At 37.4% G+C, this 25,731-nt stretch overlaps 2 protein-coding genes across 5 annotated transcripts in view; one reads left to right on the top strand and one right to left on the bottom strand.

The window, feature by feature from the left end:
- Positions 1–1,523: 1,523 nt before the first annotated feature.
- LOC139134958 (protein LLP homolog) lies at positions 1,524–8,266 on the bottom strand. Of its 4 annotated transcripts, none has more exons than XM_070702072.1 (4): positions 8,126–8,266; positions 5,571–5,737; positions 3,779–3,847; positions 1,524–3,422 (listed from the first exon to the last, which is right to left on the bottom strand). In XM_070702072.1, the coding sequence occupies exons 2-4, from the start codon at positions 5,722–5,724 to the stop codon at positions 3,280–3,282; spliced, it is 366 nt and encodes a 121-aa protein (XP_070558173.1). In that variant the 5' UTR covers positions 5,725–5,737; positions 8,126–8,266; the 3' UTR covers positions 1,524–3,279. The 4 variants fall into 4 exon arrangements, with proteins under 4 accessions (XP_070558173.1, XP_070558172.1, XP_070558174.1 ...); XM_070702071.1 differs by having other exon boundaries at positions 8,087–8,214; XM_070702073.1 differs by having other exon boundaries at positions 8,067–8,201.
- LOC139134957 (mitochondrial mRNA pseudouridine synthase Rpusd3-like) overlaps positions 8,237–25,731 on the top strand; it is a 37,293-nt gene continuing 19,798 nt past the window's right edge. The window contains exons 1-4 of the mRNA XM_070702070.1: positions 8,237–8,778; positions 12,280–12,433; positions 14,097–14,204; positions 17,967–18,001. Coding sequence (XP_070558171.1) covers positions 8,376–8,778; positions 12,280–12,433; positions 14,097–14,204; positions 17,967–18,001 — 700 coding nt within the window. The 5' untranslated portion in view covers positions 8,237–8,375. The remainder of the gene's footprint in view (positions 8,779–12,279; positions 12,434–14,096; positions 14,205–17,966; positions 18,002–25,731) is intronic.

Here is a 25,731-nt window from a genome sequence, read left to right as displayed (position 1 = left end):
GCAAAAATAACAAAATAACTTGCGTCAAAAAGTAACTTGTCCCTTTATTTGCACAGAGTGAGATAATTGCTGATAATTATCAGCAATTATCGAGTAACTTGCTGTCTCCGGGATGAACGCACTATTTTATGTACCGTCGCCCGTAACAACAAAACCCATTTTTCATCACATTACCAAATCACATCATTGTTGAATTTAAAGTTAAAATTTCAAATCTATTGGATACACGAGAATATATGCATTCCTCGAAATTTCGTTTCAAGTATATTGCAGGAGCAAACGTGTCTCAATACAGAAAAATATTGATGTTTTTATAACATGCCTGCATGCCTTCAGGAAACAGGGTAAGGTCGATCGGGAACTTTTTACAATTTTTGATATTTATTGAATGCGATCCATAAAATCAGCAAATTTTGGCAAAACCATGCGCAAAATTTTAAAAGGCCGGGGAAAAGTTTGAGGTAACGATGGGTCGGACTACCGGAAATATATTATTATATGTTATTTGGCCTAGTAAATTACAGACTTCCCCCACTATTTGAACTTTCCAGCAACCTTTGTAGTTCACTTTAATACAAATATACTGACAGAAACATTAACTTCTTACACTGAACGCATGGTTTTTCGTTGTCGCTAGTTCTCAAAAGGAAAAAGAAAGTGAAAAGTATGGTCGTGGACTTCTATACAACCGCAAGCTACGCCACTGAGGGCGCTGTTCTACAGGAACTACACTGAGTCCGTATGTCATTCTTTACGATTTTGCAAGGGAGACACACTAAGTCATGCGTCGAATTTTGTGGAAAAACCATGTACACTCTTTAAAATGAATGTGATAAATTTTCTGCATACAAATCTCACCCACAGTATACCAAGTGCACACCCAAGTGTGTAAGGGTAAAGCACCAAGATGCAAAAAAACCGGCATCTGTAGAGATGGGCAGTCTTATAATTCAAATATTTGTGAACTTCAATTTAAATTCCCCTATGTTTGAAGTTGTGTCAGTATTTTGGAATTGAGACTGTCAGTTCACTGAAACTGACTTGAAGTATTCACACAACCTTGGTGTATTGTGGGTTGAAGTACACAATTTTGTGATACTGACCACTTGTATTTGACAACAGAGATATTCTCTTCCGCAGCCAAACTCTGTTATGCTCTTTTGGGTAACTTTTGTGGTCTTCTCTGACTCTGTACCAATAGAATGGCAAAATATCTCACAGTGTCATCACAAGAATTTGATCAAAATCTTTTCTAATTTGCCTTCAAAGTAACTGTTCAGTGAGAAATGAACAAGTCAACAATGGATTAAACGATTGTTGAAAATGTAGCAAAATACCAAACATTCAAAGGAGTTGAGAGACTCTATCACAAGGCACCGCAAGTGATGTACATTATAGCTTTTTTTTTCACTTGACAAACTGTCCCAAACATAGTTTGGTTGTTGCTGAATTCCATAATGATTATAATGGGGTATCAAATGTAAATATATGCCCTGATGTATTACCTCAGCATAATGCAGTAATGACTTTCAAGCCTTTCCTGACATAATATTTATTCAAAGTTCTCGAATAGAATTGTGTACATTATGTGGAAATACAAGTAGTTTCCAATTGAAATTGTCACAGACTTGAAATGTTTAACAAACAGAATATGCACAGTATTTCATATCAGGATCTTATCTGTACCATCATCGAGTTCAGATAAACATAGGGCCAAAGTCCCTGAAGCTACTATAGACATGATGGATACAAAATTAAGTATTTCCTGACTGTATGAAATTATCTCACTTAGGTCATTCTAGGGACTTGTAAACCAAATATTAAAACTGTCTGACCAGCGGTTTTGAAAGAACAAGCAACTCAACAGTTGACAGAGCTATGCTGTGTTATGTAGAGAATAACCTTTTGTGACACCTGTATTGATGAAGAAGGTGGATATCTTTGATTAACACTGTGAGTTCTGTTGAACATGATAAGTTGAGACTGTACATACTCAGAGAAAGCACACTGAAGAGACAAATGTTTGAAACTTAAGAAGTTTAAGGTCATCAAAAGCATTATAAGGAATCATGTAACTTTCATTGCACTGTTTACACAGATTGCATAATTGCTATAAATAGCACATGAGGAATCTTACAGCCCAGCTTTACCATAAAAACCCTATCACTTTGACCACTCTTTAATTGACCACTCTATTTTTTTCCTCAAAAAGTAATTTTAGAACTTTCTCTATCTCTATCTCTATCTCTATTGACTATTTTGAGCAATTTCTTTTAGATAACATACAGGGCACAATAAATAACGGTTCAGAATATGTCAAAGTTGGGATTCAGGAAAGTTGCCTTTACATGTTTTAATCCTCCAAGATGGTAAGCATTTCACTATGAACTGTCAAAAAATGTTGAACTTTCTGATAATTCTACACTAAAATTATTTTGGCTTTGATGATTTCCTAATTAATTCAATTATTTAAAATCATATTAATTATTTTTTTCTGGGTGAATTGATAGGGTTTATACAGTACAAGAATTACATACAATGTAAGTCAAATTTTGACCAAAAATGACAAAAAAATTCCTTAAAAATACAGATTTGCATATTTCATCACAATTTGAACAAATCTAAGTTGGGTTGTCCCTAGGGACCTGTAGACCAAATAACAAAGCTGTCTGACCAGCGGTTATGAAGGCATTAATTTGCCTATTTTCAATTATATCAAAAAATTAAAAAAACTAGTTTCTCAAAATCATATTTTTCATATACACAACAAATATCAAATCAGTAAGTACTGCGGTTCTCAAGATATTTGAGTGGACGGACGCCTCACAAACGGACATACATACATACATACATACAGACTGACGACGGACGCCGGACGGATACCCATCCCAATAGCTTCTATAGACTATAGTCTATACTGGCTAAAAAGGAAAATTATGAGAAGTGTCTTGACTCTTATCAATGTACTGTACATTGTGACTTTAGCAACTCTGAAGGTCTATTGTCCTTCACTTGTTACAGAGTGATATGGGAACTGGTTCTACAGAACCATTAAACTGTCATGATCTATAAACAGAAAATATCATTTCAACAACAAGTTGAAGAAGGGAATTAAGTTCGGTAGTTGGCTTTAAACATTAGTCCAAGCAGTGTACACAGACAATGCCAAACTTATGTACTATGTGCATGTACACGGTGACCTTGTGTGATAACTGATGAGTTCTGTCTCTTCAATAAATGTATCTTTAAAAGGTTATCTGTATATGATGAAAGTAGTTTTCACCACGCGTATTTTATTTTCTTCCTCTTTTTATCTCTTATTTTCTTGATTTTTCTCCTGCTCATCCAGACTGGGTAATTACCGTGTTCATCTGACAGTGAATCATCCTTGTTCTGCTTAGCATCAACTTCCATTTTCTCACCTGAATAACAGAAATATTGCACATGTTGAAATATATATCATGATCTTGTCCCAATCTGTTTTCATGATCATAAACCAGTGGGACAGAACTGCTGCAAGGGCGTTTTGATGATGTCTTGTACTATTTGATCCGTCCTTTTTATTGGGTTACACAGATTCACAATATCTATGAACTGACAGTTAGGTGCTGCTGCCAAATTGTGCTGATCAAAAACTGAAAATGAAATACATGACCATGTGTAACAAGGATGACTGAAAGATCTATGAAGTGGACTAAATCAATGTCAGAGAGATAGTGTGAGAAAAAATGTGGAGTGAATTTCTGTGTATGTATGTAGTAAAGTATTCACATATTACCTTGTGCTTTTGTATCTACGTCTATCTTACTGTCATCTTGTTTCTTGCCATTTCTGGAAGGTTTGGTAACTGGAATTACATAAAAACAAATTTTGTAAAAAATTGGATTGTATTTATCAAGATGTTATATGAGCAGTCCGGGTCAGCTCCAAAATTGGAGTGCTATACCATAATATTTTCCCCCTCTCATTAGCCAATCAGCGGCCAGCGCGCCATCAGTAAAAATTGTATTTCCTGGCAACCTCCACATGCGTCCTTCGTTACGTACGCCATACTGTGTCGAACTCCCGCGCCGTATTCTGTCATAATGTCGAACAGTTGTGTGGCCACTCTGTCAAAACACAATTTCAAAATCGCGTACCAGTTTTATTCTGGCTAAGACAACCAAACCCCATATATCGCTGTGATTCCTAGACTCTGGCTTAAAGTCCTGCGAAATATAAATCGTGTACCTACACAGATTGTTCAGAATACCCCATTTGTGTCGGAGATGGCAGCGATACAAATTCTACCGTATGGGGAACAGTTGTGTGGCCACTCTGTCAACACATTTTCAAAATCGCGTACCATTTTCAGTCTGCGTTTGACAACTACAAACAGGTATCGTTCTAAAGCTCTGACATTGCTCTTCTTTCTTGCAAAATGTTATACGCGTACCTACACAAATAACCTTTATAACAGTATTTCTAATAGAGATGACGAACATCCACAAAATGATTCTCGGTACTGAGCGAAATCGATAAACTTGGGGTAGAAATGAATCGTCAATATTTCGAATATTTGTTCACTAATCGGACTCCTTGTTGGACAAGACCTTCTGCAGAACACGTGGATTATGTTGACTGTCGAAATTTGTCGAAATTCACAAGACAGGGGCTTAATAAGCGGCCCAAAACTGCCGATCACACTTGGTGGGTAATTTGTGACACAGCGTGACCCGTACTTTATTAATGATGTAATCTGGTCGATGATTGGCTGAATGCCGGAATACATTATCATAATGAGTCTCCAATTTTGGAGCTGACCCGGACTATATGAGTGCAACAGCTTAATTGGTGTAACTTTTGTTCACAGGTTTCTTTCCCTGTATTCGGAGGGAGAAGATACATTTAGCTAGTTTGACTGTCATTTGTAAATAAATTAAATTAGTGATTATCTGACAGAACTAGAATGTTGGCAGTGTGAAATACAATGGGAAAAGCTGATAATTTCTATCAGTTTCCTAAATTTTATAATGAAATGAAACCAGCCTGAACCAACATGAAAATTATCCATACAGTCAGTGTATACTATTTATTTGCGAATATCCCAAAGTTAGTGTATATTAAGGCAGACTCTTGCTCAGATGAATTTCTAGATATTTTCTTGTACATCCCTTGCATACAAGTTTGAAGTCTACTCTATATAGTATTTATCACATTTTTTACCCTCTGCTTATGCATAAATTTATTCAAATATATCCGTCTATCCTTAGAAATATATAGTTAGTATGGTATTTCCTATGACATAATGACCAAGGAATACTGTCAGGCAAGTCAGAATTTGTATGTTGCCCTGATGACATTATGTCAGTACATTTTACAATGCAGATGATTTTTGAATTGCTGATTGTGTTTATATAGTATGACAAGCAGTTGCATAAACTTATCTATCCTCACAGCATGTGATTTTATGAACTACTTGATCATGCATCTCGCTCCAGGGTCCATGATTAAACCTACAGGAATAAGCTTTATTTCCCTTGATATACCATTTTTTAATCTCCATACATAAAATGGCAATATGGCTGTACCTGCTGTGCAAATGTCCTTCATCTCTGCGTCAATGGTTCCGTCTTCATTCACTCCCAGCATTTTTTTCAATTTCACCAGTTCTCTTTTCCCAATTTTCTCTCTCTTGATGGCACGAAACTTGCGTTTCCTCTTACTTCTTATACTCTTAGCCATGGTCTCAGTGCTCCTGTCAACAAAAAGGGAGGTAAACGAAGTGAGTGGCAATATGTAGGACAAGGTTGCATCACAAAGCTTTCCATTATGACAATGTATGTAGTAAAGAGAAAAAGTAAAAAAAAGAGCAACAAAATAACACTGCCACTCAATGAATTATATTTCCAGAAATATCACGATCTTTTTGAAGGAAAAAGTGTCTTCCGGTGTGTAAACATGTGTCATAGAGGATCATACATGGGCCATACACTCAAAAAGACACTGTTGAACTTTCAAGGACTTTTTCACTAACTTTCAACGACTTTTTGCCGTCCAAAATGCCATTTTCAAGGCATCATTTTCAGGAAATATCATTTTCACATATCATGACTAATCGTTTAGCAAATTTCCAAAATTATGGGTGCATTTCGATTTTCCATCACTTTCCCGGATGTTTTGAAATTCAAGGACTTGACTTTCAAGGACCTGTATCTAGAGAAACCATGGAACGAGAGTTGAATGAGGAACTGACTTGGTCAATATGCTCTATGAAAGGGACAAGTTTCAATAGTGACTCTTAAAAATAACTAAAAGCACACTACTTTTATGAAGCTATAATGTGTGAAATCTGAACTCCCTCAAGTCAGGCAGTTGCTAGATGCCTTACATGACGTATCTTGTACTGATAAACCTCAATAAGAGATGGCAAGCACTACACAACTATCCGCAGCCATCATGCTATAGGATGATACAAACAAGTTCCCATATTTTTAGGGAGGCAAGTTGGATGTTGTTTTTGTGTACAGATATTATTGAATAGCCCTCATTATCATATGCCCATGCCCATATTGCTCCATCCTGGTTACTTCTAAATACAAATTTCAGCCATGATATTTTGCAGTAAATGTCACAGAAACAGTCTCAATATGCAATGTCTTCAGCTTTGGAGTGTCCCCCAACTACTTTTGCAGCTTGAAAGTGAGCAAGTTAACAGACAAAATTGCTGCTGTTCTCCATTTAGGGTGCGCAAACATAAAACAGCTTTCAGCAAAAAAAATGAATGGTCACACAGCACAGTATATGGTACCTCTGAACATGTATTGAGCACCTGGTGTGACAGTGCCGTGGAATGTGTGACATCTGTTGAAATGGCAACTCTCAGTGTAAACAAACAAACAGGCCACCTCTTACTACACCATACAGTGATCGGGTGCAATCGAAATCAAGAAAGTTTTGAAGCAGAGGAGAGTTTTGGATTGATAACATATTGTATCATAAAACGTTCTTCCCAAGCAGCCTTTTTCCAAGTCCCATTATCCTATCCCATGGTATTCACTGAGATGCAGAGAAATTGTCATGTGTCATAGTGTTGACTTCTGTGGAAATATTGAATGGTTTATGACTGAAGACTGTTTACATAAATATTTCCATATTTATGCACATGGTGGAATAAAAGTAAAAGGCCCGTCAAAGATTTTTCCTATTATTTGAAAAATTCTGGGCATGGGCACATGATAAATCCGACATACCCATATTACCCAATGGTATTACCTGTTCCTTTATGTGTCATATCAGCATTTGTGTCATTTGTGCGACAAGACAAAATCGAGTGTCTGACACAGCACCGAAGACATGGATGCTGATTGGACATTGGAACAGGCAATATTGGATAATAACCTCTAAGAATCTCTGCCTGCATAACCACTTCTACACACTGAAGGTGCTTTTGGTCTGTTATGACGCTCCTATTGAGTTAGGCATTACATCATGCATTTGGCAGAATATTTGGTATTTACTAGTAATAACATACCCTATTCTTGGCTATGACAGGTAAATTACCAAGCAAAATAATGAAATCTCCTTCTTCTTAACTAAAATCACTAAAACTTATACATACCATACACATTCTGATGCCACTGCCACCAGAATATTACATAATATCAAATATTATTCATACACTTCTGTACTGTACTTCTATTTCCAGTATTGGAAGTGTACTTCTTATCCTTGAAATTTACCAAATGGTGGTGCTAAAATTGTCCCTATACAATATTACATGATCACAATATTGACCCACTATTAAACTATGTACTGACAAACGAACAAGACAACATGGAGACTTGGCTATGGACTAGGTTCTTGGTGTCACAGGCACTAGACACGTCGCTTCGCGATAGATACTGATTCACAGTAAACAGCTCTCTCTGTATACTGTGAATCAGTGCCGATCATGAAGCGACGTGTCTAGTGCCTGTGCATATTGTAACTCAGCTCCCCAATACAATGGCATAATCATGAACTTTAAACCGAAGAATTCAATTCAAAACAACACTGAACGCGATGAAACATGGAGCGACACATACTTAATGATATGTTGTGCTACCTGTGAGCTGACAGTATTGTCATTTGATTGAGCACTGACCTCAGTGAATATGAAAGCTGGCCTTCTCGGTTGATACACGCGTGCTAATATTTCTCAACACGTGGGGTTAAAGGACAAGTTACGGGAAGTCTCAAACTGATGACGTAGTACACATACAATTGCAGACGATACCATATCCATACCATTCACTTACTTTACATGCGGTCACTAGCAGAAGATATCAGATTGGAATGATCTTGATCGTTACAAGTTTAATTTGATTCACAGTCCTTTAAACGGGACTGTAGACATGTCAGCATGTATCAAGAGAAAGTATTTTCTGCGACAGGGAATGAGAATTCTGAACGATATTGGACAAGTTCGCGAAAGCACAGAACAAGTGACACATTCTGCAAGTTCACCCATGTGTCGAGTAAGTAAATGCCGAGCGGTTCATCAAAACAATTCAAACAACTCAACTTTACTCTATATTAATCGTCAAAATTCAACAAAGACGACTTCCCATGGAACGAGCTTTCTTTGTGAGGAGACTCCAGACAACGAAAGCGCATCGATATCTCCGGGTGAAAAGAAACGCCCGAGACAACGCAGAGGGCGCAGTATACTGGAAAGGCCGGGTGTTTTCAAATTAGAACAAATGAGTCGGGAGGATGTCGTCCATTATCTAGCATCTCAAATTGTTTACAACAAAGGTGTGTATGAGTAACTATAGTACAATGTATCACTTCTGATTTATTTTCAAACTTCTCTGAAAAGTCGTCGATGAATAATTGCCACATCCCATGACATCACAACCTGCCTTGTGCAGTTGACATACAAGGCATCGTGGAGATAGAGAAGAAAGATTTTCTTTCTACCTCCATGAAGGCATTGACCCTACACTGTTGTGGTAACTCAAATATAATTTCCTGTCACTGTGCACTAATTGAATTCCTAATATATCGTCAACAGGAAGTAGTGTGGGTTTAATAGATAAATATTTAAATCATGCTGCAGCAGCGATATCAATTGCATCATGTGAATGAGTCAGTCTTTCCTTAGGCTTTTTCCTGCACTCTCTCTGTGTCAAAAATGTATACTGCTTGATAATTGATGCTAGCTCACAGTGCATGTCGTTGAGCTTTATAGTCATGAACACTCTTCTATCATTTATGTCAGTATTTTTTTTCTCCATTTTCACCACATAAAAATATTATATTACTAATTCAGCTGTTCATGAAATGCTCATATTCAGTGTTGTATTATTGAATCTTTGATTTTCGTTTTCTTTCAATTGAATAGACGAATGTTTATTCATATTTCTCACGTGCATTGGGTTTGAAAAATGTATAGTTGTATGAATAGTCTGGTATCATGAAAGCAAAAGCAGCAGACCTTATGCTACACATATTTGAAGTGTACAATGTACAGCCTGGCTACATTGAATGTCAGTTTTCTTTGGTTAAATCTCCTGTGATTTGCCAATCTCAGACAACCTTGGTGTCACAAATTAACAACCAAAAATAAGTTTTGTAATTTGAGTATTACCGGATCATATACCATATTAAATACAGACGCAGTTCATTCAGAGATCATCACAGTTCTGCCAAAATCATTGCATGTTGCAAGAGCACTGAACAACAGAACAAACGCAGAAACACTATTATACCATAACATTGAAAAGTAGCACACATGTATAATGAATGCTCTGCTCTTCTCTCTACTCAAATCCAAAGCAGCATACATATAATTTTGAAACTGTAACAGATACATTTTATTGCATTTTCACCCTGTAATGGCTGACATAATGATAATAAAATTTTGAAAAATATGGAAAAGGATCATGATGTCAGTTAAGTAGTACAAAGATGCAAGATTCTTCATAGGTATTTGTAAAAGCCTCATGCTTTGTGTCTGTCGAGGTACAGTAAGCATATGGTTTTCTCTCGATTGCGCAAATTGCGCATTTCGAGCCATTTTCTGCCCTTAAAAGTTACTGACTGCGCGAAAATCGCGCACAAAACACAGCAAGCAAATACGCCCATATGGTGGTGACTCAAACGCATAGTGTAGTGAACTGTGAATTTGCTGTTATTTCTATACAGAATATTCCCCCGGAAAAGACAAAATATCGCCTGTCGTTCAATTTTGGTGACGTTCATAACGTGGAGTGGAGGCACCGAAAAGAAAACACAGTAAAGGACATAGTTGTGCTTCAGTCTCCATGGATACTGGTGCCATTTTATGTTCATGTTTTGATAGGATATGTTGTTTAATGTCATTAGTAAGCATTAAATAATACTGCCCCCTCAAATGTCAAGTTTGCCCCTTAATTTTGATGAATGGGGCAGAAATTGCCCACTTCAGTGAACATGCAGAGAAACACTGTAAGCATATGCCATGTACACCACAATGTCTATTATTTTATAGCTTTGTCAATACTGGTGAATTCTGTAACATCATCTTCCCCTGGTTATTACTGATAATGTATCTGACTATCCAACATCTACAAATTCACTGTCATTGTCAAAACTATAAAATAAGAGCAATAATGTACCCCATCCCAGCCAATATTGGACTCAAGCAAACTTTGCCCTTCATAATGTACTAGTACTTGGCTTTTGCCTCATAAATTGTGTTATGCAAAGTTTGCTTTCATCTATCATTCAAAGAGGGGGAACATTATTGCGTAAGTATTCTTTAGTGAAGGCATCTGAATTTTCCATATCATTTCTCTCTCTTTTAATCTTATGCTGAGTAAAACTAACAGTACACATCATAGTGTACAGTATATTATTCATATTCTTTGTCCAATGGCAAAGCAATTTTAACACATTTACCATTTATAAAATTACAATAACAGCCTATTATAGACAGCCAAAATAGCTCAATGAGCAGTGCATTTGCAATATGCCATTTGGCTGTTAATACTAAAGCTTTTAAATTTACATGCTTTTATGTGAGTTGTTACATCGGTAATATCCCAACATATTACAAATGCATTAGATTCATTAAATCAGTCTGAATCATATTGTATGTGTGTGTGTGTGTGTGTATAATATACAAATATTCGTCCTTTCTTTATACATGTGATGCCAAATTTCTTGAAGGTTGTCTACTATGCAAAGACCAACATATTTGCCCATTCTTTATATATGTTATGCAAAGTTTCAAATTTCTCATCGATTGTGTACTACACTGAGACCAACAAATTCACAAATAACATTCTAATTATATATATATGTATATTGCCACATCCCATGACATCACAACCCGACTTGTGCAGTTATATATATATATATATATATATATATATATATATATATATATATATATATATATATATATATATATATATATATATATAATATTGTTGATTGTATCAAGTAATTGTTTACTTTGCCCATCTCGCTTTTGGTCAGGTTAATAAGTCTACATGAGAAGACATTGTCAACTTCTATCTCTATATATATATATATATATATATATATATATATATATATATATATATATATATATATATATATATATATATATATATATATATATATATATATATATATATATATATATATATATATATATATATATATATATATATATATATATATATATGTGTGTGTGTGTGTGTGTGTGTGTGTGTGTGTGTGTGTGTGTGTGTGTGTGTGCGCACATGCATTTGCCCATTATATAGGCAATTTCCAAATTTCAAATTTCTTGCTGATGGCAAACTATGCTAGGACCCACAGATTCACAGATAACATTCTGATGGCTGATAGTTAGAAAACAGTACACTTAAGGTTATTGTGACCTTGTTTTGACCAGTTTGGTAAGGCATATTGTACTGGTATAGAAAAGATCCGCAAACTGTGAAACCACTATTCTTTTTGTAGGATACCAAATATTAAGTTATATGTTTGTTCTATTCTTTTTTAAAGGGGTAGGATAACTCCCCCCCCCCCAAAAAAAAGGAACATGTCAGTCTGCTTCAAATTATTTATTTTTTCTCTACTTATAACCTCTGTTGGAGGTACTGATGGCTGGAAAGATAGAAGAGCTGTACATGCAGCTCTATCAGTATGCAAATGGTTTGAAATGCAATCAATATTGTCTCTTATCTCTTCATAGTATTTAGCCCATTTAATATGAAAGAGTGGAAATAAAAACACATTTACTATTTTTTTTCCTTTTTTATAAACGGTTCCCATTACTAGATGGCATTATTGGACTGAATAAACCAGCAGGAGTTGGGATACATCCCGCAAATAATCAAGATATTAGTGATAACATAAATCTGCAAGATCTATTACCTAGTCTCAGTGAATTGCTGGGAGAAAAACATCTTCATTTTGTGAAGGCACCAGAAAGGTTAGTGGTGATTACCAAGACGCAATATCATAATATTCATTTGCCTTATAACAATGTATTGCAGGTAGAGACTTTGCTTTTCCAAATTTTGATGGTAATTTTATATATGAAGCCTAGCAGGAAACGTTCTATTTATTGTCATAGCATTGTACTCGTCAGAGTGTACGGTAGACAGCTCTACTACCTGAGTAGCCATTAAATCTGGAATGGCTGCTAGCTTTTGCCGTGTGATTCTGCGTTCATTCTTACAAGAAGTTGTGTTTCTACTGTATACACAGAAGGAGCATCTCAAAGTATCAGCGTGAATTCACTACATCATCAATGTAATTCTTTCCTCACCATGTCTTCAAGCAGCAACCCACATTGACCTGCCCGGCAACAATTGTGTTTTCAGTACTACAGCTGAGTAGAAACCCCCTTATAACTGATTCGGCTAATCCAGCCAGTATGCAATGACAAAGCTTGTCCTAAACTGACAGATTCAATTACCCTCCATGAACTGCGCTCTGGGCAATAGTTCAAGAGGCCTTTCCGAAATACAGCATCTTTAATTCGATTCAGCCCTAGCTTACAATTTTGATCAGTCAGTACCTAGATGGGAATCAGTCATGTGTTTCATGAGTCTGTATAAGATGAACAATCATGCAATAGTAATAACATAGAATTGCCTCAAACGGCAGCCTTATCTTTTGGAAAGGGGGGGTGTTCTAATCTATAATAAAATCTAACACTCACATATATCACTGCTGGTAAACAAATTCTCTAAAATATGTTCCAATGGAGTCTGCACAGCTTATTATTTATTTGGTGTGTTTGTATCTGACTAAACTTGATTTCAGCATTTTCTAGGGGAAATTTGATTCCCTCATCATTTGGCTTCATACCTCCTATTCTGCAGGGAACTTATCCTTTTGTGTCGTCCTTCATGCATCTCAAAAAAGACCAGTTGTTCTCAAATTTGGCCTTCTTTTACCGGGATACCTTGAAAATAGTCCAAAATGGTATTTGCACACCCGCCATTCTTCACCTTATTAGTGGCTGAAATGGTAAAATTATATTTCAGAAGGATAACTGGGAAAGTCAGATTTTCCAGAAGAAGGTAGGATTCCACATATTTGGAACCTTGAATTTGCAAAAAAAGGGAAGGATGGCAGATAGCAAAATGTACATATCCATGTGGTGGACAATTTGGGGTCAGAAATCTGTATATGCCGTCATTCATTGCAGCCGCACATCAGGTTGTGACATCAAAGAGCAGTTGGTAAACAACGATTTGTCTTCAGTGGGAAATAAAATACTTGTTACCCCATATGGTTTGTGCAGTACCTCTGTTTGCATGAAGTAAATGGCTTTTGGGAATTCCAATACGCTAAGGTAACTCCCAGTAGGTGGATGGAACAACGACTGCATGTGGCCTGCCTGAACTATGGTTTCTGCTGAAGAGAATCAGCAGCGGTAATGTTTACTACATCCCTCGAGAAAAACTTCCCTCTGTCTTCCGAATTTGGCAATGAGAAGTATTTCCACAATTGTTGCCTGCCCATCCAGGGACTTGCAATGCATCAACATTTACCGATTGAAGCATCGAGACAACACAGCAATTTCGTTGAAATATATATTAACATTGTCTCTGTCTCTTTCTCCCTCCGTCTTAATTTACAAGGGACTGTTCGGGGGTTACGTTACTTGCCTCAGGCCCTGGTATTGCAATGGAGATTGATCAATCATTGAAGAAAGCAAGGCATCAAAACATTTTTACTAGAAGATACTGGTAAGTCATATTTTATTCATTTGCAAGGCAGGATAGATAATGGCATGGCTCATGAGCTGTGTAGCAAATTTGATTGTAACAACGGAAGCCTGCTTGTCTTCTTCAGCAGTTTAGTTTTGGATCATCAACTGATAAATCAATGCAGTGGAGGTCTTTAAAGTGAACATAAATGTGACGCACCTGGTAGTGACTTAGATTTTGCACCGTTTTAGAATCCAACAGAAAGCATTCAGATGAGTATGTGTTTTGAAAGCCTGTACAATTTCTTAAAGTAAGAAACAACATGTTTAGGATTTGCTTAGCACGCTTTTATTGCTTCATCAATGATATCACTGTCAGTGAGTTTCTAGATTAAAGCACTTCTATTTGACTACGGATAATCAGTACTGATATTAGGGACAAAACTTACTGAATGGGGGTTTAGCTCTACCATATTTTGATTATTGTGTGCAAATTTGGACAAATGTACGCCATGATTACACCATGGAAACCTTGTAACTGCGTAAGACTTTATTCTGGAATGCTCTTTGTTCAAATCACTGCCAATACTCTAAATTATGAATTTTCATCACGGAAGTTAATTTTTATGTCTTAGCCATTTTCATTTGGATTTGCATTAACTGAATTTGCTTGTTAGACAATGGAATATATTGTTTAATGTTTTTTCTGGGATTTAATAAAACAGGTTTTTCTCGAGATTCTATGGAGAAACCAATGATTTATGCTTTGTCAGTAGTTTAAACTGATAGCAACCTATTTCTTATTGCAGGGGCAAGTTCAAATCTCAGTTTTGATATTGGATTTTTGTCCTTCCATGCCTCCAGCTGGGGGAGTTTCATGTCAAAACGATGTTCATGTGCCCTACATATGCACAGTCCCTAGCTGGTATAACCTGTGTTACATCTTTCTAGCTGGGGGAGTTTCATGTCAAAACATTGTTCATGTGTTTTAATATGCACAGTCCCTAGCTGGTATAACCTGTGTCACATCACAGGATGTGCTTTCTGCAGAACAACACAATATTAGTCTATTGTTCTGCATTCTTATTCCATAAATCACACTGCTGTCTGATAAATCAGATCAGTAGCACTAAACATGCATTTTGTCATGTCAAAAGTGTCTCGCACGGAATTTAACCACCCATCCATTGTTTCGGTGGAGGGGCAGGCAAGAAATCTATATATAGGAGGGATTGACTCAAAATATGGAAGTCTGTAGTGATGTACAAGTTTTTATAGGCAAATATTCACTGGCAGACATTCTTAGGTATACAGTTATTTGCAAATCAATATGCAAAAGCAGGTACATAATTCAGTATTACCACAAATCTGTCTGGCCATTGCCTGTTATAAGCCAGTCTTTACGGCACACTGAAATGAAAAAATAGTATTTCCATGGTATTACTGACTGCTTTGAATAATTCCCCAAATCCTTTCACTGCACCAATATTCATTATTGTGGAGTCTCAAGGTATATTGAGTCTGTGAACAGACTTTAGAACTTTGCCAGTCTTCTGTATTGCCAATACGTGCAGATCATCACCCCTGATACTGCAGTGTATAACTGCTTCTTCATGACATATAACTTTGAAGTATGCCTCAGAGAGAACACGTACTGGCAGGATATAATTTGCATTTTGCAGGTGAAAACTGACTGCCCTTTTGAAATGCAGGTTGTTTGGTATGCAGGATGCTTTCATGGAGGAAATGAATGGCAATAACGCTGATTTCACCAATCATTTCTTATTTCAAATGTCTAGACAGTGCTTTTGATAAGTAAATTGTGAACATTCTGCATTTGAGACGAACATTCAGAATTTTTTTCAATAAATATACAGGTATTCGTGTTGTCAACATCATGCATTTTGGATGAAAAAGAAAATTTTTTACCAAATGTCTGTGTGATTTATACACAGATAATATGGTACCAGCATTTTTGGAATCTTTCCCTGAAAATCACAGTTATTATTTATAGGGAAACAGAATTGACCGCCACATTGATTTTCATTACTTTGGCAATTCATGTGTGTTTCTGATATCATGCCATAACTTTGCAAAAATTCAAACAGACAATAACAAACCCCGTGGTACAGTATATGTCAAGCCTAAACAGCTATCATGCTACCCCCGTACAATGTACCAACCAGTTTCAATGAAGCATTTAGTTCTACGGAGGCTGTTTTTTTTCATTTGTGCCATTTTCTTCTTTGACAGTACCACAGTCCCTTAGTGGATAGAGGGACTGTTACAGTACTTATAGTTCAAATTTTCTGAAGTACACATATATTTGGTCAAAATATGATGTCGTTACAAAGTCAGTGCTATAAGTGATGGACACCTGTTATATCAAAATATCAAATCCTTTAGGTGGAGGTTTTTAGATTGACTGGAGAAATTATTTGAAAGATGTAAAAGAAAAATTAACAGAACGCCTTAAAATAAAGGAGCTTGCTGTGGTATATAGCTTTAGTCACAAATCATACATTATAACTTGGGGAAATGGAATCCTCTTGCTCAAAGGATTCCTGTAAAATTCTGATTTCTCTACAATTACCGCATACTAGTGTTAGCTTGTACTGTTTAATGAAACCACGGAGGCAATTTCAGATTTTGATATTGTATACTTTTACATTTGCTATAAACCATCAGGATTACCAGAATACATTATGGCAAAATGCCTTGATTTGAATTGGCTCTGTTGTTTTGATGTTCCGTAGACTGACAGTTTTTCAATCAATCTAGGGTGTCTTCTATGAGATCATCAACATCAGGAGAAAGGACACAGTATATTCAATATCTTGTTTCACAATGAATTGAATTTCAGTTGTCTTAAAGTGTTCCATTTCCTCTCACAATGACAGACTGCCTGAGAACAAACAATGAGTTCAGGTGATAAATGAAGTTTTCTTTTCACAATGTGGATCACATTTCAAATTCACTTTCCCTTAAGTCAATTGTCCAATGAAAAGAAGACAGATTAATCACAGAAAAGTGAGATTACAGAGGACATCAAGAATATGACATATTAATAACAATTGTACATGAACATGTATTATATGTACAGTATGTATGTACTGTATGTATGTATATATGTATGTGTGTATGCATGTATGTATATATGTATGTGTGTATGTATGTATGTATGTACTGTATGTATGTATGTGTATGTATGTATGTATGTATGTATGTATGTATGTGTATGTATGTATGTATGTACGTACTACAATTACCAGGATGTATATACCAGTATGTGTGTGTTGTGAGTGTATGTAGGTATATGATGAATGTATGTATATACATATGTACGTACATACCATGTTATATATTCGCCCAATATTAATAAGCTACTTGTAGTAGTTGGTAGGATCAAACCGTGAAGTAACTCATTTGCCATGTAAATGCATGAGAAATGTTGTTTTCAACATTGCAGTTTGCAAGTGACTTATGATATTCACGTCTTACACATGCGCATGAGCCTTCAAAAAATCATTGTGGGACCTTAGCAACATTCAGTGCCCCCCTAGTGCCCCTAATATGGTGTCCTAAATATTATTGCCATACACCAAGGGAAACCATGGTAAATAATTTGAGTGCCCAGGTAACATTATCTGGCTTACATTTCCATCACAAAAACTTACATACAGTAACATACATGTGCATCTGTGTATGAACAATATGAACAGATGACATATAAATTGCTTTAGGCTCTGAAGATTATAAATGTTATCTATTTAACAATTTTTCACATTTTTCATCTTTCTAGGGCAGTAACAGTTGGTGTTCCCAAACCATTGAAAGGTAAGTTTTTTTATATTGAAACAAATTTCAACAAAACAGACTTCCTGAAGTAAGGAATGAATATCCAAGTTTTATGAGCTAATCCTGCACTGCCTTGGGCAGGTGCTTCATGATCTTCGATAACTATATTACTTTTCAGTCGGAACGTGATAAAAGGCAGATAAAATGATGTTGGCATGACTTTGAGTTGAAGGCAAATGAGTTTTTCATGTTCATCATTTTTTTAAACTGTATCAGCCGCCATAAATTTTGCATGCTATGCTTTTGTCTCTGCAAGTAGTGTAAATGCTATTACTGAAATGAATCCTGCATATTTTTACCTCGCGTGCGCATGCGCGCAGCGAGGTTATGTCGCAGCGATGTCTGTCTGTGTGTCTGTCTGTCTGTCTGTTGGTCCATTTCTCAAAAACGGCTGAACGTATTTCAGTCAAATTTGGTAGACATCTTCAGAATTCAAATGGCTAGAACTGAAAAGGTTTTGGTGGGCGTGGCTTGGATATTAATGAAGTTATGAAAGTTTTAATTTTTCTGTTACGCCGCGTATGACAAGTGAAAACAATCGACTGTTTGAGGGCGCTGTGAAATGTGCTTGTCCAGGTTGGCTACAGCTGGATAGCTCTGGTTTCAACCACGGTCCCTCCGTGTTTCAACCTCGTATTGAACATTAAAAATATGATATTTTATTACTCATTCAACTCACTATTCAAGATAAAATATCGTTTAGCAAATTAGCTTCATCCTTGGTAATTGATTGTTTCCCTCGCTGCTCGATCGCCAGAAATGAGTACATACGTTCTTAGCCCTGCGTACGATGCTGTGTGTTCCGCTACAGCTATTAATAGCCCCGCTCACCACAGCCCTGCAAAGACCCGTACGTAGAGTTGGTGACTTCAAATCCATTTTTGGACTTGACGTAAAAGCCAAATTACTGCCGAAATTCAGCGTTCTTGGGCCCAGTCGTATCCCTGCCTACCGCAGCTACTCGATCGCTTCCAAAATGCCAGTCTTTTATTCTTTTTTCGTAAATAACCGTCGATGTCGGCAACTCTCTCGCTAGCCCTGCGTACGTACGCAGTGTACGCTGTGCATTCCCTGTGTGCGTTCCTAACACACAGCGTACACTGCGTACGTAATACGTTCTCTACCTAGCCTCATCAGTCCGGGTCAGCTCCAAAATTGGAGACTCATTATGATAATGTATTCCGGCATTCAGCCAATCATCGACCAGATTACATCATTAATAAAGTACAGGTCACGCTGGGTCACAAATTACCAACCAAGTGTGATCGGCAGTTTTGGGCCGCTTATTAAGCCCCTGTCTTGTGAATTTCGACGAATTTCGACAGTCAACATAATCCACGTGTTCTGCAGAAGGTCATGTCCAACAAGGAGTCCGATTAGTGAACAAATATTCGAAATATTGACGATTCATTTCTACCCCAGTTTATCGATTTCGCTCAAGTACCGAGAATCATTTTGTGGATGTTCGTCATCTCTATTAGAAATACTGTTATAAAGGTTATTTGTGTAGGTACGCGTATAACATTTTGCAAGAAAGAAGAACAATGTCAGAGCTTTAAAACGATACCTGTTTTGTAGTTGTCAAACGCAGACTAAAAATGGTACGCGATTTTGAAAATGTGTTGACAGAGTGGCCACACAACTGTTCCCCATACGGTAGAATTTGTATCGCTGCCATCTCCGATACAAATGGGGTATTCTGAACGATCTGTGTAGGTACACGATTTATATTTCGCAGGACTTCAAGCCAGAGTCTAGGAATCACAGCGATATATGGGTTTGGTTGTCTTAGCCAGAATAAAACTGGTACGCGATTTTGAAATTGTGTTTTGACAGAGTGGCCACACAACTGTTCGACATTATGACAGAATACGGCGCGGGAGTTCGACACAGTATGGCGTACGTAACGAAGGACGCATGTGGAGGTTGCCAGGAAATACAATTTTTACTGATGGCGCGCTGGCCGCTGATTGGCTAATGAGAGGGGGGAAATATTATGGTATAGCGTCGCCAATTTTGGAGCTGACCCGGACTGCTCATGGCATGGAAGTGCTGATGAATAATAACTTTGGGTCAAAGGTATTGAAGTGTCCAATCAGGTTCGTGCACAGAGTCCAAGGCCATGACCTACTTCATGTACTGCTGCACTGTTTTGATTTTGCTTCGCCAAGAAACGTATTCGTCATTGTCCATAGAAGTATGTTTGCTCTCCTTTGAGGTTGTTTGTGAAACAAATTCCGGGATAGGCCTTGGAATGCATACGATCGGCATCGCGGCAGTGCATGTAGCTAGCCGTACGAGTATGGCGAGAGTGTCCGGCTTTGGCTACGCCGCCTCCCACCTCCGGTAGGCGGCGTAGCCCCCGGCGTAGCCAAAGCCGGACACTGTCGCCATACTCGTAGGGCTATGCATGTAGCGTACCATGCTTGTGTAACTGCCGAGCTCAACGTGCATTCACGGTTGATACTCGTGTACAATCATGATGTGTTCAATTCTGATGAAGATTCATAAGTCTTAGTTTTGCAGTCTTTTTTCCGTACGATAATCCTGACAATACGTGTTACTGTTAGACGAGGTGGCCATTTTATGATAAGTTTCAATACTGCACAGCTACATAGCGTCACTATCGTGTGATCGAGGTACAGCGTTGTTGAACGGGATACAGAAACTCTGCAGAGGGAGAAACGATCGTTGACATGAACAGTCAATGTACTTCAGCACGTAGTCCGCAGATAGCGGATCGAGAAAATAACAGTCTGTGTCTTTTAAGTTGCTTTTCAAGATTGTATTAGCTACAGAACCAACAATGACAAATTTTTCATGAGATTTCCATGTTGGCATTGATGTTAAATCAGGAGCAGTAGGCTAGCTCCTGCCATGCTCCTGCGTACAATAGGTCTGCGTTTCCCGGCGGTACGGTGGTAGGCCGACGGCTTGTACCACACTGTCCACAGGACAGCACGTGGTAGAGGCCGTGTGCACAACCTGTACGCAGAGCTTCGAATACACTAGACAGAGTTCGTGTTTCCGTAAATTAGGCATTGAACTTGACAATATAGGCAATAACCAGAATCATCGACCATCGCCTGACAAGTGCACCATAGTCAGCTGTACATGAGTTGCGTGGCGTGGTGAGCAGGTTCCCATGGGTATTTATTTTTTGAAACGCGTACTTCAAAGGTCACGAACTCATTTTGCTGCTACACGGCGCGGCACAGATGATTGTATCGTTTTTGGGCGCATTGAGATACTGTGAAGTAGGTCAACTCGTTCTACATGGCAATTATATGTGAAATATGCAGAATTTATACGCAAACGCGACCTCTGCCAGTCAAGAGCCTGCTCAGCCATTTGCACTTGCATCGACAGATATTGTTGGATCATAATTTTTCAAATGGTTTCTTTTCTTTTTTTTCATTGCGTAATACCAGTGTTGGAAACTGGCCAAAATATTTGTCAGACATCAGGACTGGTAACTTTCAAAACTTGCCTGTCCTGCCAGAAAGTTGCCTGTCCTGAATTTTTGACAAATCCATTCATTCAAAAAACACAAAACCATTATGTACTTCAAACTGTAAACAACTTTATTTTCAACATGAGTATTAACTATGATCTTACAAACAAACTGTTCTGAATTCCACTGTTTGAAATGAATTCTAGTCCGGACTTGAATACAAAATATCTAACAATAACAATGCTGATAACACTCTGATTAATTAATTAGTTAATTCAAACACACTTTGCCCATATCGCACACACAGTTAAAAGGTTTCACGATAGCGGTTTTAACAACGGGAAACATTTTTTTTTTAATCTGTCTCCATTTTATGCCACTTTATCGTATAAACCAAGATGCAATCTGTCATCGAATTGGTACTACAATCAACCAAACTGAAAAGATTGCTGAGCAATACAGAAAACATCATCTGGCAAAGAAAATCAAAAACTCAGAGAGCTGCCATATAAGTAATCAAAGTTGGCGGCATGAATTAAATAAACCAATACTCTCCTCAGACCAAACCGATTTCAAAGGCCGTTTACAGCAAATATTGTAACGAAACCATGAAACCTGGGAATGGCTAAACACAGAGAAATAAGATTTATTTCTTGAAGCAGCCCTTCACAACATGCTTTTCAAACACCGGAAAGCAGGCACCAATATCGACCCGATATCTATTACAAAGTCCACGAAAAATTGACACAAAACTAAAAGTTCGCATAATCGATTTAAATGCCTACAACAAACTAATCGTTGACAGATTAGTACAACATTTACTGTTAACATAACGAGCACTAGCAACGCTCATAATATGCCCTAAAACAAAAATCCTTATAAGCGTCCAGAAACTCCGGTCGATGCTGGTCATGTTAATTATAATATGACACCACACACCGGATCGCTCACTATAGAGTCAGTCAATAGTGGCTAACGAATCTGGCTTCTCCTCCTCGAGGACGAAGATGACTTCATCACACAACCAAACGGATGGGATACAGAGACTGATGAAGGAACCCCATTTTTGTTTCCGAAACACCGTTAAGACGAATCACTCAATCAACAAACCGGTTTACGGGGACTCAAATCACATGACTAGGGTCAAGGCACTATCGATTCACCGGTGTCTCGCCATGTATTCCACACAAAATAAATGCAATGATCCTTTTATTCACCATATCGTAATACTAAACAATCTTGGTAGAGCCGATGTGTGGAGTTGCCCTCATTTTCCTTTATATCCTTTATATCTTTATATCTTTCCTTTATATCTTTATATTTATAGCACTGGCTGATATCGCGCAAATCTCGCTTAGTGTGAGATTTACTAGTATGAGCGACTTCCTGTTTACCCGTGTTTACATGTCTCGCTTGCATTGCATTCCGGCGTCACACAGTTGCACAGTTTCAGTAGCATAAGCGCGTTGAAGTCCGACATATTGGTATACTACATTTCCTTAAAACTACATCTAGAGCAGCTGATCATGATCGATGAGATTACTGGGTATGCCGTATGGGCTACTATCGAGAACCCGACACACGGACGTGGAAGTACAATTTTCCTCCCGTCCGACTGAAAAGTTACCCGTCTCGGACGGGAGGACGGGCGTAGTTTCCAACGCTGGTAATACAGTGGGGATAATGTCAAATTTAGATAGATTGGATTAATTTCGGGAATAAAAACAATGTAATGTCATAAAAGCCAATACCCAAGAAGTACTTTACAAAATGTGCACGCGAGGCAATTCAGTTCATATCTGGTAAGAACTATTCCCTCCCATGCTGTGTCCTGATGGGTATGGCACATTACACGGGGTCCATACACCCATAGAAAGTCCTTGAATTTTAAAGCTACCAGGAAAGTCCTGAAAAAGTCCTTGAAAATGAAATTGACTCCTGGAAAGTCTTAGATAGTTTATAATCCACTCATTAAATGACACCATGATAAGTTCTGATATCAAAAAAATGATTTCTTAAATGATGTATAAAAATGATATAAAAACAATATCTGGAAGACAGCATGTTTAACCTCAAAGAGTCCTTGAAAATTGCTGAAACAGAAATTGTTGAGGCCATCATATCAAACACTGACATTCCAAAAGAGATAATTACTTTACCCTCATCACCCTCCATTTGTAACTTTTACTCTACATGTTCACCAGTACACATTCACATTCTCAATACACGTGTGTACTGGTAGGTCCATTTTATGCTACCTGGTAAACTCTTGGGTAGCATTCTCAGTGAGGGCCAGTTTGCCAGTTTTTTATGAATATTGAATAGGAAACATAAATCACAGGCACTTTCCTGAAACTCTAGTGAAGGTTGGACACTGTTATCGGTTACTAGTGTTATGTTAAAACACAACATTCCATGGAAAACAATGGTCATTCAGAGTCATGTACCTTAATTGTATTATGGAATTCAACAAAGGAAACAAGTGTGGATTTTTGTTTTCATTTTCAAAACAAAATGTCTCTGAAAATCTAAGCTTCAATATGTGAGTCAGTAAAGTAAATTAGTCATAATATTACTGGCCTAAGGATAAAAAGTGTGATAAAATGTATTTGGTTGTGAAAAAATATCTCCACCTGATAAAGTTTGGTTTGGTATAGCAACAAAATATTTCCAACTTTGAGCTCTGATTACCATTCATCCCTTTTCAGTCCCCGTGGACACAGTCCGGCGGGGACTTATAGATGGGGTCCCGTCTGGCCGTCCGTCTGTCTGTCTGTCCGTGCATCCATCCGTCCGTCAGCAACCGTTTCTCTGTCACCCCTGGGTCAATTTTTTTCAAATTGTGTTCAAGGATAAAGTACTGTGGCATACATACACACGTCAATTTATATTGCAATATGATCCAATATGGCCGCCAGACGGCCATTTTGTTGTGAATTTTTCATGTTTTTGAACCATATCTAAACTATCCCTGAACCGATTTTGTTCAATATTAATACACAGATAAAGTACTATTGCAGATATATGCATGTCAATTTATTTTGTGATACAATCCAATATGGCTGACAGGTGGCCATTTTGTTGAGATTTTTTCACGTTTTTGAACCATAACTATCCCTTAATTGATTTGGTTCAATGTTGGTACACAGATCACAAATAAAGTACTATGGCATATATATGCATGTCAATTTATTTTGTGATAAAAATCCAATATGGCCACTGGGCGGCGATTTTGTTGCAATTTTTTCATGTTTTTGAAACATAACTCAACTATCCCTGAACCGATTTTGTTGGTTCACAGATAAAGTACTATGGCATATATATGCATGTCAATTTATTTTGCGATATGATCCAATATGGCCACTGGGCAGCCATATTGGAAAGTATATTTCCCAACATTTAACAATTCACCCCTCTCCCCTATAATGAAGCCACCAAGCATGTAATTCAATCACCATAATTCAAACACCGTAATCCAGCAGGGACTGTTTCATCAGCGATGACTTGTGTTATCATGGTTTGACCCAAACCTGTTGATATCAATGGTGAGTTTGGAATTGTTTACAGGGAATCAGGGGATGAAGAGGTAAAACAGTTACTGGTGTACATGTTGGTGACACTTCCACAGGGTCAACTTCAAATGCTGCATTTGGGTTGCATGACATTGATGAGCTTTTATGATTTATCTGTACATGATGGTGTCATTGAAAATAAGAATTTTTTTTTTCAAGTGGCTGTTTTTTTAGATTAATCGTCAATATTGCTGACCCCAAGTTTTTGAATGAAATTACAGTGTTCAGATTGCTTGAACATAACCCTTCAGAAATACTATATATTATAGCCCAAACATGGGACTATGTGCCCGAGGGTAGGTTACCATTAGTCGGATTTAAGGAGGGGAAATGGTCTCCTGCCCCGAGGGTACATAGTCTCATGTTTGGGCCATAATGTTTTTATTACATACCTCTCTTACACAGTTTTCACTCAAAATATTTAGGTTTATTGGCAAATGATAATCAAATGTTTTATTTCCATTTTAGAGGAAAGTCCATTAAAAATGGATTGATTTTCATCATCAAATGGTGCATCGATATATTTAAACTGTTATGCAATTTATCAAATTTTTTTATGCAAAATCTTCCTAAAATCGGATTTCTTATGCAAAACATGAAATTTCAATATTTTTACATCCAAAAGTTGTCAAGTTGAAAATACTTCCGGTTCACTTTCAGTCAAGTGATGATATGCGACCTGT

Source organism: Ptychodera flava, chromosome 6 (assembly GCF_041260155.1).
Source record: "Ptychodera flava strain L36383 chromosome 6, AS_Pfla_20210202, whole genome shotgun sequence".
Classification (NCBI taxonomy): domain Eukaryota; kingdom Metazoa; phylum Hemichordata; class Enteropneusta; family Ptychoderidae; genus Ptychodera; species Ptychodera flava.
The sequence above is the reverse complement of the archived record's forward strand: the minus strand, read 5'-3'. Positions and strand labels throughout refer to the sequence as shown.

Bases quoted from the DNA above. Each gene is read 5' to 3' on its own strand.
- LOC139134958 (XM_070702071.1), bottom strand. From the start codon at position 8,109: ATGACAATACTGTCAGCTCACAG. The intron at 5,738-8,086 runs GTAGCACAACAT...TTTTGTTGACAG, and splicing joins ACAATACTGTCAGCTCACAG to GAGCACTGAGACCATGGCTA. The intron at 3,423-3,778 runs GTAATATGTGAA...TCTGTTATTCAG, and splicing joins CGTAGATACAAAAGCACAAG to GTGAGAAAATGGAAGTTGAT.